This window comes from Pristis pectinata, chromosome 26, assembly GCF_009764475.1.
Source record: "Pristis pectinata isolate sPriPec2 chromosome 26, sPriPec2.1.pri, whole genome shotgun sequence".
NCBI classification, from domain to species: Eukaryota; Metazoa; Chordata; class Chondrichthyes; order Rhinopristiformes; family Pristidae; genus Pristis; species Pristis pectinata.
This window is the reverse complement of record NC_067430.1, coordinates 21677803-21691240: the sequence shown is the minus strand read 5'-3', so window position 1 is coordinate 21691240 and position 13438 is coordinate 21677803. Positions and strand designations below refer to the sequence as shown.

The 13438-nt window shown below is 41.3% G+C and overlaps 1 protein-coding gene across 2 annotated transcripts in view; it reads left to right on the top strand.

Annotated features, from left to right (window-relative positions):
• The first annotated feature begins 2648 nt into the window (after window positions 1-2648).
• prkcz (protein kinase C, zeta) overlaps window positions 2649-13438 on the top strand; it is a 303127-nt gene continuing 292337 nt past the window's right edge. For both annotated transcript variants that reach the window (XM_052039280.1, XM_052039279.1), the window contains exon 1: window positions 2649-3070. In XM_052039280.1, coding sequence (XP_051895240.1) covers window positions 2997-3070 — 74 coding nt within the window. In that variant the 5' untranslated portion in view covers window positions 2649-2996. The remainder of the gene's footprint in view (window positions 3071-13438) is intronic.

The following is a 13438-nucleotide window of genomic DNA, read 5'->3' as shown; positions in this document are numbered from 1 at the left end:
AGATAGGATTTATCCCTAACAAAGCCATGCTATCTTTGATTAATCCTCACACTTCGAGTGTAGGTTATTCATGTCCCTCAGAATGTTTTCCAATAACTTCCCTACCAATGATGTTAGACTGACATGCCTGTAATTATCTGGCTTTTCCCTGCTGCCCTTCTTGAATAAGGGTATCACACTTGCTGTGCTCCAGTCCTCCTGCACTTCACCTGAGCTCAGCAAAGATTTAAAATTCTTTGTCAGGGCCCAGCAATCTTGTCCCCCTTTTCTCCCACAGTAGGTTTGGATACATCTCATCAGATCCTGGGGATTTACCTGCCTTTAAGCCTGCTAAGATATCCACTGGTTGTTAATGATAAATATCCTTTCAATACCATATTCTAGAATTCTACCACGACCCTCCCTAGTTCTTCAATTACAATCTTCTTCACATTTGTGAATCTGATGAGAATTGTTTATTTAAGACACCTACATCCTTTGGCCCTACGCCCAGATTGCCCCTTGGATCTTTAATGGGTCCTACTCTTTCCCTAAGTGCTTTTCAAATATTTATAAAATGCTTCGGGATTTTCCTTAATCTTGTCCACCAGTGATATTTCATGCCACCTTTGTGTCCTTCTAATTTTTTTTTAAGTACTCCCCTATACTTACAGTAGTCCTGAAGGGCCTCCCTTGTTTTCAGTTCTCCATACCTATCATACGCTTCCTATCTTTTCTTTCTCAGCCCTTGATAAACCCCTAACATCCAGGATTCCTTGGACTTGCTGTCTCTTCCTTTCATCTATAAGGGAAAATGTTGACTTTGAACTCTCATTATTTTCACTTTTGAAATGACTCCTGCTTATTGGATGTATACTTACTTTCAAGTAGTTGTTCCCAGTCTACTGTTGCCAGGACCTGTCTTACAATATTGATATTGTTTTCCCCCCAACTCAGGACTTTAATTATAGACCATCCTTTTTCCTGTCCAGAACTACCTTGAAACTATAGTCATCGTCACCATCTTCAAATGCGCCACCCCCCCCCCCCCCCACCGACACTTCAACCACTTGCCTGGCTATATTCCTTACGAGTAGGTCCAGAACTGTTCTTTTCAAATAGGATAATCTATGTACAGGCTCAAAAGGTTCTCCTGGATGCACTTCAAAAACTCCCTGTAAGCCTTTCACAGTAAGGTGATAATGACAGGCTCTGTGAATCGGCGAGGACATGGAAAATGGAATACAATGTGGAAAAATATGATGTCATCCATATTGGTGGAAAAAATTAGAAAAGTTGAGTATCTTTTAAATGGTGTTGGTGTTCTGAAGAATGTGAGTGTCCTTATGTACAAATCACTGTTAGTTAATCTGTAGGTACAGCAAGCTATCAGGAAGTATCATTGCAGTAGGACTTGTATATCGAGGTAATTATATCTTACTGCATTATATAGGGCTCCAGTGAGACTGCATGTTGAATATTGCATACAGGTTTGGTGTCCCTAACTAAGGAAGAATATACTTACAATTGATGAAAGGTCTTCATCCTGAAACGGTAATTGTTTTTCTCTCAACAGTTGCTGCTTGATTTGATGAGGGTTTCCAGCATTTTCTGGTTTTATTAAATATTTTTACAGGCTTGACAACATATATGCAGGAATGATGTTACCCCTGGCTAGGGTGTCCAGGGCTGGGTTCATAGTATCAGAATACAGTGCAGGACATTCAGTACTGAGATGAGAAAAAAACTTCATCTAGTATTGTATCTTTGGAATTCTGCATCCAAGAGGGCTGTGGAGGGCTATGGGCAGCATAGTGGTGCAGCTAGTGGAACTGCTGCCTTACAACTGGAGCAACCTGAGTTCAGTCCTGATTTCTAGTGCTATCTGTGTGGAGTTTGTGACCATGTGAGTTTTCTCTGCTCTGCCCCCACTTCTTCCCACATTCCGGATACACGCAGGTTGATGGGTTAATTGGCCACTGTAAATTGCCCTGAATGCTAGAATCTCGGATGGGGGGTGGGGATATAGATGGGAATGTGGGGAGAACAGTTGACAGAAAGTTAGAGAGGGAATGGGATTGCTCTAAGTTGGTACAGGATCGATAGACCGAATAGCGTCCTTCTCTGTCACAAGGAAACTGAGTGTACTCAGGTTAGATTTTCATAGATCTTTGAATAATATGGGGATGATGAGATGCTGGACAAGTGCAGGGAGGTCGGACCGATGTGAAGGATCATGATCCCATTGGATGCTGGCGCAGTCACTGAGGGCCAAGTGGCCGACTCCAGCTTATATTTATGTTTTTGTATCTCACCTTTACCGAAGTGACTGAGCTTCACAAGTATCAATTGGGCATAACTTATGTCCGACGAACTGCGATTCCGAAGGACTTGGTCTGTCGATATCGGTGACTGCTGCCTCCACTGTCCCATACCGTCCCCACCGGGCTCATGACATCCTTTTGTCGGCAGCGGAGAGCGCCATCCTTGAACCGATTGGCTGCAGGTGAAACCCTCCTTCCACCCATTGGACAGAATGCCCTTGGTCGTGGATTGGCCGCGGGATGTTTTTTTTCCTCGCTTTCCCTCGGGATTGGGGGAAACAAGGTATGCTCGGAGTCGGTTGTGATTGGTTGTTGGTGAGGAGCGCCCTGGGGGGTGGGGCGGACGAGAAGTGTCGGTTAACCTGGAACCGCCATTTGTTTATCGCGGGCGGGCGACGCCGGAGAGCTCGGCAACTACAAGTCGGAGTGGGACATAGTTGGAGGAAAGTGGGATTGGTGGTCACAAATTATTACCGAAAGAGCTTTCATCCTCTGTAACTGAATTATCTCTGAAATAGTGCGGACTTTGGAAGAAAATCTGCTGAGGTGAAATTCATCATCTGAGGCGAAGCGGGAAGTTTTGCTGAAATTAGGCGAGGTTTGGTGTGATTGCACTTTTCTGGGTTCCCAACTTTTCTATTCTTTCCCTGGTTTGCCCCGGAGCGGGTCGCTGGTGGGATCTTTGCCTGTGTCATGCCGACGAGAGTGGACGACACCATGGAGTATGGAACAGGTGACTCGATCAAAGTGAAAGCTCACTACAAAGGGTGAGTACTCAACCAACTCCCCACAAGGATTTAACCACTACTCTTCCTTTTAACCGCGACATGTGGTAGTAATTTATTTTTAAAGGAAATTGACCAAAGGGAAACAAAACTTTTTTTGAATAATCAGAACTTTCATGATCGTTGGATTGAAGCATTATTTGTTGACCGTTTAAATTCTAACTATTTTTAATTGTTTTGAATAGCATTTTATTTTTTAATATTAGAACTGTGCTCTGATTGCAAGAACTGTTCTGCTGTATAACACGTGTGTATGTACGGTAGTTAAAATGTACTGTTACCGTCATTTCCGTGTGGTTAACTGATTACTTTTGGTAATCCTCTGGTTGGACGTCATTGTATTTATCCGATTCGTGTGAATGTCATTAGACATCAGCTTTAAAGCTTATTATTATGGCCATCGTTGTTCACTTGTAAAAGCTTTGATAAAAATAAATATTTCTAGAAATGGCAGAAATCGTGGGAATCGATATTTTTATAGCAGTTAGTAAAATGTATTACTACAGAATTACTTCTCTACTACAAACTTCTAGTTGACTCCTGGGAGAACAGTGTTTTTCAACTAATTCAGGTGTATAAACAAATATTCCACGAGAAATAGTTAAAATGCCAAATTTTAGCCATTATTACTTTGGCTTGTTTGATCAATCTGGACCAACTAAATTCATTTCTTTGTTTTTGTTTAAGGGAAAAGTAAATTTAAGTTAGAACTATACTACTGCTGTTTCATACCAACAGTAAAAACAGTCTGAATCCAGACACGCGTTTAGGATTGGTTGACGCCCACAATATATGTAACATTTGAATTAGGAGCAGGAATATGCCACTTGTCCCCTCAAGCCTGCTTCACCACTATTTAATATCATGACTGATCTGATTTTAACTTCATATTCTTGCCTCCTGCTGTCACCTTTTCACCCCTTGCTTATGAAATTTGTTTATCTCTACCATATATATAATGAAATAGTCAAACTACCTCCATTACCTTTTAAGGGAGAGGATTCCATAGAATAATGACTGTTGAAGAGGAAAAAATTCTCTTCATTTCACTTTTAATGGGTGACCTCTATTTTTAAACAATGACCTGCTATTCTAGGTACTCCCATAATAGCAAACATCTTCTGTCAAGATTCCTCAAGATCTTTTATAGTTTCAGTCAAGTCCCCCTCCCCCTCTACTCTTCTAAACTCCAACGATCCAAGCCCAGCCTCATGTTTCGCCTGGGAATTCTACAACCCGACGGCATGAACATTAATTCTCCAATTTCAGGTGACCTGCTTCCCTTCTGTCCCTTTCTCTCTCTCCTCGTCCACTCAGTTCCTCCTACAGACACCCAAACCCCCCGGTCACCCGACTTCTTTGTTCTTGTCCATTACTCCACCTTTTTTTCCCTTCTCCCCAACATGCTTCTCCCACTTTGTCCCCTCCCTCCACTGTAACCATCTACTCACTCCACCTCCCTTATTTGGCTCCGTGCTCCACTTTCCTATCAGCCCTTTATTGCCTACATATGTTACCTCCCAGCCTCTGCTATGTCCAGTCTTCCCTCCTCCATCTGCTGTTCACCCCTCCTCGCCAAGTTCCACCTATTGCTTGCCAGCTCTTGCCCTACCCCTCCCTTCATCTCTTTATACTGGCTATCTCTCCTCAACCCAAAACGTCGACTGGCCATTTCCCTCCACAGATGTTTCCTGACCTGCAGCGTTCCTTCAGCAGTTTTTTTTGCTCCAGATTCCAGCATCTGTCGTCTCTTGTCTCCAAGCCTAGCCTGTCCAACTTTCCCGACAAGGCAACTCGTCCATTCCAGCTATTAGTCTCGTAAACCTCTTTTGAACTGTATCCAAGCACTAGCACCCAGACACATAGTAACGAGACTCCAGAGATCATTTAAGTTCAAGTCTGCTTCGCTTCAGTGGGATAGAATTTAATTCTCAATTTTATAACCATGATCCAAAAGTATTTTGTGCCACCAGACATTTAAAATGTGATTGCTTCAAAAGTTTTTTAAATTTGTAATCTGTAGAAATCGAAGCATAGAAACTGAAAAGTTAATGATGGCTGCAGTTTCCTACACTGTCATTTTGCATTTTATGATCCTCAATCCTATCATCTTACTACTTGGATGTCTTCTCAGAATTTGCTGTCGATCATTAATTTTGCAGAAACCTTTTGAACGAAGATATGCAAGGTTTTGCAGGTGATGTTTTAGATAAGTTAGAGATTATTTCTATGCATCATTCCTAAAACAAAAGAATAGACAAGTACAATGCAATATTCAACAAACACTTTCTTGAAGGAGGAAAATAAATTTCCTGATTATACTTGAGGGGGAGAAATACTTGTCTTTTCTTTGTTTCCTCAAGGAACAAGGTGTTTTGGATATCTGCGAAAGCATAGTTTTTTTAAATTCGCTACCTTTAGAAAGCTAGACTCTTGTTCTTTGGTATTCTTGATTGTGCATTAAAGTTTATGAATTGCTGTTGTTAAAATTCTTAGGTGCACATAATTGTATGTAGCCATCCAGCGTCATTGTGTTTTTCATCTATAGTTACGTGCCTTTTTTTTTGAATTGTGGCCTGACATTCGGTGTCTTCCAATCTGCCAGGACCTGCCCAGATTCCAGAGAATTTTGGTAAATTATCACAAACGCCTCTACTGTAATTTCTGCAGTTTCTTTCAGTACCCTGGGATGCATCCCATCAGGACCAGGGGACTTGTCTACTTTAGACCCACTAAATTGCTCATCACTACCTCTTTAGTGACAGTGATTGTATCAAGGTCCTCACCTCTCATTGCATCCATAACATCTCTCTTTGGCATGTTAGACATGTGTCCGTCTTCATGGTGGAGGAAAAAATAGCTGTTCAAGGCCTCTGCCATCTCCACATTACACAATATTAATTCCCCCTTCTCATCTTCCGAGGGACCTACGTTCACTTTAGCCACCCTTTTCCCCTTTATATAATTATAAAAACTTTTACTATCTGTTTTTATATTTTGTGCTAGTTTACTTTTATAGTTTATCTTCCCTTTCCTTATTGCTTGCTTAGTGATTCTTTGGGATTTTAAAAAGCAACAATCTTAGTTTCCCACTACTTTTGGTGATTTTTGTAGATATGTGCTTTTAGCTTGATGCCTTATTTTATTCAAGGCTGGCTCTCCTCACCCTTACTGTCCTTGCTTTTAACTGGAATATACTTTTGTTGAGCACCATGAAAAAGTTCTTTGAACGTCTCCCACTGTTCCTCAACTGTCTCACTATATACCCTGTGTTTCCAGTCTACACTAGCCAACTCGTTTAGGCATAATACACTGGTTTTCGATGGAACTATTTGCAGCTTCCATTTTTGAGAAATTCAATCATACTATGATCACTATTTCCAAGAGGATCCCTAACAACAAGATCTGTAGTCACAGTATTTGGAATCGTAAATGTTTAGAATAATCTATGGCATAGAAGAAGGTCATTTAGCCCATCAAGTCTGAGTAGAGCAGTCCTGACAGTCTCATTTCTCATAACAATGCAAATTATTTTCTCAAATGCCAATCCATTTCTTTGTTGAAACCCTTGATTAATTCTTTTTCTTTCATTCCTGTAGTTTGTAGCTGGACAATTAAGTTTTGAAGTACAGACCAAAGATTGACGTAGCTAGTTCTTGAGTGGCCTGTTCTATTCTACTGGTGCGCAGTGATTTCAAGAGTAACGCCACAAAGTTGGGTCAATTACTGTAATGCTTTGAAGAATTCAGACTGTCTTATGATTGTCAAGAGGAAATGTGTGAAAACTACAAAGATCTAAAATGTTAAAGGAAGTTGCACTTTGGAGGTGGGGGGGGGGAGGGGTGATATTTGGGTGTATTTGTAACAATGGTGGTGATTGACCAGATGAAGTAAAGGATGAAGAGGTAAAACTGCCTTATTTAGAGATTGTACTAATTCACACAGATGCTCATTTTAAGCAATCAGCGGGGTAAGTATCTCAATCACAATGTTGAAAAGCCTCAGGGTTATGTCACCAATTCAGCGTTGTAGTTCTATTGACATCACGGGGATGTTTCAATCAAGTCATAGTCGTACAGTATGGAAACGCGCCCTTCAGCCCAACTCGTCCACGCCAACTGTGTTCCCCAATGAGATCCCATCTGCCTGCATTTGGCCCATAGCCCTCTAAACCTCTCCTACCCATGTACTTGTCTATATGGCTTTTAAATGTTGCTAATGTGCCCACCTCAACCACTGTTTCTGGCAGCTCATTCCAAATACGCACTGCCCTTTGAATGAGGAAGTTGCCCCAGATGTCCCTTTTAAATCTCTCGCTTCTGATCTTAAACCTATGCCCTCTTGTTTTTAGCACCCCCTCCCTGGGAAAATGTCTATGTGCTTTAACTCTGTTTATGCCCCTCATGATCTTGTATACCTCTACAAGGTCACTCTTCAATCTCTTACATTCCAGGGAATAAAGTCCTGGTCTACGCAACCTCTCCTTGTAACTCAGGCCCCCAAGTCCAGGCAACGTCCTGGTAAATCTTTTCTGCACTCTTTCTAGTTTGGTAATATCTCTCCTTATAACAGGGTAACCAAAACTATACGCAATACTCAGTGTGGCCTCACCAACGTCTTGTATAATTGCAACATAACTTCCCAACTCGTATACTCAATGCCCTGACTTACGAAGGCCAGTGTGTCAAACACATTCTTCACCACCCTATCTACCTGTGACGCTGCTTTCAGTGACCTTTGCACTTGTACTCCCAGGACCTTCTATTCCATAACACTCCTCAGGGCCCTGCCATTAACTGTATAAGTCCTACCCTGGTTTGATCTCCCAAAATGCAATACCTCACATTTTATCTGGATTGATAGCCATTTGCCATTCCTCAGCCCACATACCTAGCTGATCAAGGTCCTCCTGTAATTTTTCATAACCTACACTATCTACAATGCCACCTATTTTAGTATCATCTGCAAACTTATTAACCATGCCTTGTACATTCACATCCAAATCATTTCTATAAATTACAAACAACAAAGGTCCAAGCACCGATGCCTTAGGCACACCATGGGTCAGGCCTCCAGTCTGAGAAACAACCATCGACCTCTGCTTCCTACCACTGAGCCAATTATGAATCTAGTCCACTATCTTCCCCCGGATCCCATGCAGTTGAACCTTCCAGACTAGCCTGCTATGAGGGACCTTGTCAAAGGCCTTGCTAAAGTTCATATAGACAACATCCACTGCCCTACCCTCATCTAGCCTCTTGGTTACCTCCTCGAAGAACTTCAAGAGATTTGTTAGACACGACTTGCCACGCACAAAGTCGTGCTGACTGTCCCGAATCAGACCCTATTTCCCCAAATGTTGGTAGATTCCGTCCCTCAGAATTGCAATTTACCCACCACAGATGTTAGACTCACTGGTCTGTAGTTTCCTGGCTTGTTTTTGCTACCCTTTTTAAACAATGGTACCATATTAGTCACTCTCCAGTCCTCTGGAACCTTGCCTGTGGCCAGAGATGAAGTAAAAATCTCTGCAAGGGCTTCCATAATTGTTTTTCTTTAGCTTGCCACCAGGTCCAAGAATGCACTAGGTCAGACCCTGGGGATCTGTCCACTCTAAGGCCTCCAATACCACCTCCCTGCTAATTTGTATGTGGTACAAGACAACACCACTCATTTCCCCCATTCCTTTAGCTTCCATCATTTTCTCCACAGTAAAAACTGAAGAGAAATATTAAAAATCTCACCCATTTCCTTGGGTTCTGCACACAGACGGCCATGCTGATCTCTATTCTCTCCCTAGCCACCCTTTCACTCTTGATATACCTATAGAATCTCTTGGGATTTTGCCTCACCTTGCCTACTTGATGAAGTAGTTAAATGTTAAATAAATGCAAGATGTTAAGTTTTTTTTATTGATGGTTTTAATTTAAAGAGCTAATACTTCCAAAACTGCCATTATAGTGCTACAAATCTGCTTCAAACTTGAACAACTGTTGATGTACAACAAAATGCTGTGTAATTTGGCTAGTGAGCAGTTTTACTTCAAAATTCAAATAGTAATTAATCTTCCTAAATTGATGGTTTGATTCAGAATGTATGTTGTCTTTTTGCTTTTGACCACCATATTATTATCTTCTGTTTTTTTTTCCCCTTGTTGCTTTAATTTAATTTATTTCAAAGGCATTATGTCAATCTAGGTTGCATGATGCCTGAAGCAGTATATATAGAGGTGAATGGGTAGAAGACAAAAAAAAAGAACGTTGCTTTGCAAACTCAAACAAAAACAGATTTCATTTTGGAATTTGCAGTAGATAATTTTTTCAATTGAGCACTTTTTTTCCCAGAGAAGCTTCATTGCAGGCTTAATCATTCCAGCAGTTTATTCCAAATTCAGACAAATAATGGTGCAGATGAGTGGCGGTAAGTAAAAGTTAATATTTGATCTGGCATGTTTTTAGATTCAGAAACATAAGATGGTAAGAAGTAATGGAGGTCATGATTTTATTGATTAACCTGAGGGATTGGGTGAGCTTTTTGCCCACCTCCTTCTCATAATTTGTATATTTGTGGGTTGTGTGGCCCTTCACATCTGCTGCACTTAATATCATGGCTTATCCTGTGCCTCAAATTCACTTTCTTGTTGTTTCCCTCATCCTGTGGTTCCTAAGCATTCGCGCACCTCTGAGTGAGAGAATACCAAAGATTTACAAGCTTCTGCAGAAAGGAATTGCCTCTTAACTCATTAAAATGGCTGATCTTTTATCCTGAGACTTTTCTAGCTGGAGGAAATGGCCTTGTTACATCCAGCTTTTTATTTGCAAATTTTAATATGTTACAGGATCTACTCATCCTGTGGTTACTGAACCTCTTGGATGATTTGTGGCTGTCATTTCACTGTGCTTGATAATGCTTTGCACATGAGAGGTGATCATGAGGGCACATGCTCAAGCTCCTCCTCATTGATTGGCATCATCATAGAAGATAGTCACAAAATTGCCACCCCTACCAAAGAACTGCTTGGTAGCATGTCTAGTGCATTTGTGCATTGACAACTGTGAGATCCTGAAAATGTCTCCAACAGATTCCTAAAAGGATATAGAGGTAAAAATGTTGAGGGTGGCGGTGACTTTGAAAACTACTGGATAAGTGCTGCTAGCAAGTCTTGTTCAGCAGTCAACATGTCTGCAACATCTGATGTTACCCAAGGCAACATCTGAGCTTGCTGGGATGCTGATTTTCCAACATGTTGAGGAGCAAGGAACACAGGGAAATGGGACAATGTGGATTACTCTATAAAGGGCTAGCACAGATGGTGGGCCAAATAGCTGCCTCCTGCGTTGAACAGTTCTATAACTCCCTTGTGTCCCCTGCAAGTTATGACCTCAGTTTTCACTTCGTAAAACTTCAGATTCTGTCTCAAGTACGTGATTTTCTACATCTTGATTGATTAAAAGACTTTACTGATAACATGGAACAGGCTGACAGTTTCTTTTTTTCTTCTTCATCCTTTTTCATCAATAATTGTATCTTGTAATTTACTGGAACTATTTCAGAATCTCAGAAGTTAATGCATACAGCATTTTAAACAATTGTTGGACTGAATGTACTTTCTGGGGGAAATAAGTCAGGTTAAGAGTCACAGAATAGTTTGGATAATCTAAATTGGATCTGCAACATCAAATTTGAATGAATATCATGTGAGGCATCATTTAAAACACGTGACGGTACTAGAACTTATTGATACAGAGAGTGACATTTAGTGATTGAAAACCTTGTATGTCAAAAGTGTAGCTGGTATCAAGGCATTTCTTCAAACAGGAAGGCAGTGTTTATAAGACTGATGGCAAAGATGTACAGTCGTACAAGATGATTTAGTGCTGTGAAGTAGGTGAACAGATCGGATCAATTGGATGATAAAATTGATCATTATTATAGATCATTTCACCCGTACTTTATTCAGCATCTTTTGAAACATAGACTGGAAACACTTCAATTTAGTTTATGAACCAGTTTGAGTAATTGACATAGTGTAAACTTCTTCCACTGGAGAATCTAATCCATTAGACAGTGTGGCACTTGATTTGCAGATTGGATGCATATTCAATAACATGTTCTTGTACATGCAATTGGAAACGTCCAAAACCCAGAATTCCACAACGTGGAGGAGACTGATGTAGGACTGACTGCATGTATTAAATGTACTGAACAAGTACAAAGAGGAGATAGGGAAGTAAGTGGAATTTGCCCCTATATTGCATCAAAGTAAATTTTGAAATAAATTACTTGTCACAGGTGTTGGACATGAGAATAAAAAGCAGAAAATGGCGTAAGTGCTTAGCAGGTTAGGCAATATCTATGGAAAGTGAAAAACAATTAATATTTAAGTTGGTGACTTTTTATAGAACCAGGTAAAGTTAGAAACTAAGCATGCTTTAAATTGCAGAGAGGGGGTAGGGGTGGAGTGAACCAAGGGAATATCTCTGATAGGATTGAGACCAAGAGTGAATGAACTGATATGGACTGATGTTGGTACTGGCTAGATGAAATGGATACTACTGACACCAAATTGAAACACTGGCTGTTTCGGGTTTTCAACATAGAATTTCAAACTTGGCTAAATTGAAGCAATTTCCACTGATTGTTCACATGAAATTGGAAGAATTTAAAACACATTGGTGCTAGGTGGGAAAGGAAGAGATGTAACATATTGCATCTCCTGTGGTTGCATGGAAAGGTGCTTGTGAGAAGTTGGTGGAAATGGAGGAGTGAACCAGAGAGTTGTGGAAGGAATAGACCCCAGGAAATGATGAGCGGGAAGGGGATGATGTGTTTGGTGGTGGTATCATTGAAGGTGGCGGAAATTACGGAAGATAATATGGACGCTGACTGGAAGGTGAGGACAAGGGGAACTCTATCCTTGCTCTGGGTGGGAGGAGAGGAAATGGGGAATAGAATTGTGGGATATCGAACAAACTGGGATTCATAAGCCTTTTGCACCCACTCTCTTGGCGAGCACCATGACTATTTGCACGATCTGTCTTGGTCCCCAACCTATCAGACACATTCTGTTTGTTTTTTCCACTCTTTCTTCACGCACGCACGCACACACACCCCGCACCCCCCACCATACCCATCCCCAAACCTTTCTCTGCAACTTAAATGTGCTTGATTTCTAACTTTTCCTCATTACAGTGGAAGGTGATCAACCTGAAACATGACCCATGTTCACACACATCTTGATTGTCAGGAGTATTGTATATGATGCAAGGGGCACATTGATAAAAAGCCTTTGTGTTCCAGATGTTTAGTGTGAGGCTTGTCCACTTGTATACATCATATCAGAGAAAGAATAAACAATGATTTGTACCTTAGCCTCTTGTTATGGACATGTGCAAGCATATTTGTGTATTATCAATCAATAACTGAAGTTGGGGTGATCTTGATTCTGTTGTGGAGACGAACAGTTTTCTGCTTGCCCTGGAGATTAGCTCCACGGCAGTGGAGAGTTGTTTGAAGTGAGGTGAAATACAGCAAGAAAGATTAAGAAGGTTAGTGTGATTCCACTCAAGTTATGGATCTTTGGTTAGGATCACAGCTTGCAGTATAGGCCAGTGAGTCTTCCTTCAGTGGTGGGCAAATTACTGGAGAAGATTCTTAGAGACAGGATTTATGGGTATTTGGAGAAGCATAGGCTAATTAGGGACAGTCAGCATGGCTTTGTGAGGGGCAGGTTGTGCCTCACAAGCCTGATTGAATTCTTTGAGGATGTGACAAAGCACATTAATGAAGGTAGAGCAGTGGATGTGGTGTACATGGTTTTTTGTAAGGTGTTTGATAAGGTTCCTCATGGAAGGCTCATTCAGAAAGTCAGGAGGCATGGGATCCAGGGAAACTTGGCTGTGTGGATTCAGAATTGCCTCACCCATAGAAGACAGTGGTGGTAGATGCCTGGAGGTCGGTGACCAGTGGTGTTCCACAGGGATCTGTTCTGGGACTACTGCTCTTTGTGATTTTTTTTTTATAAATGACTTGGAAGAGGATGTGGAAGGGTGCGTTGGTAAGTTTGCAGAGGACACGAAGGTTGGTGGTGTTGTGAATAGTATAGAAAGTTGCTGTAGGTTACAACAGGACATTGATAGGATGCAGAACTGGGCTGAGAAGTGGCAGATGGAGTTCAACCCAGAAAAGTGTGAAGTGATACACTTTGGAAGGTCGAATTGGAAGGCAGAATACAAGGTTAATGGCGGGACTCTTAGCAGTGTGGAGGAACAGAGGGATGTTGGGGTCCACGTCCATAGATCCCTCAAGGTTGCCGTGCAAGTCGATAGGGTTGTTAAGAAGGCGTATGGT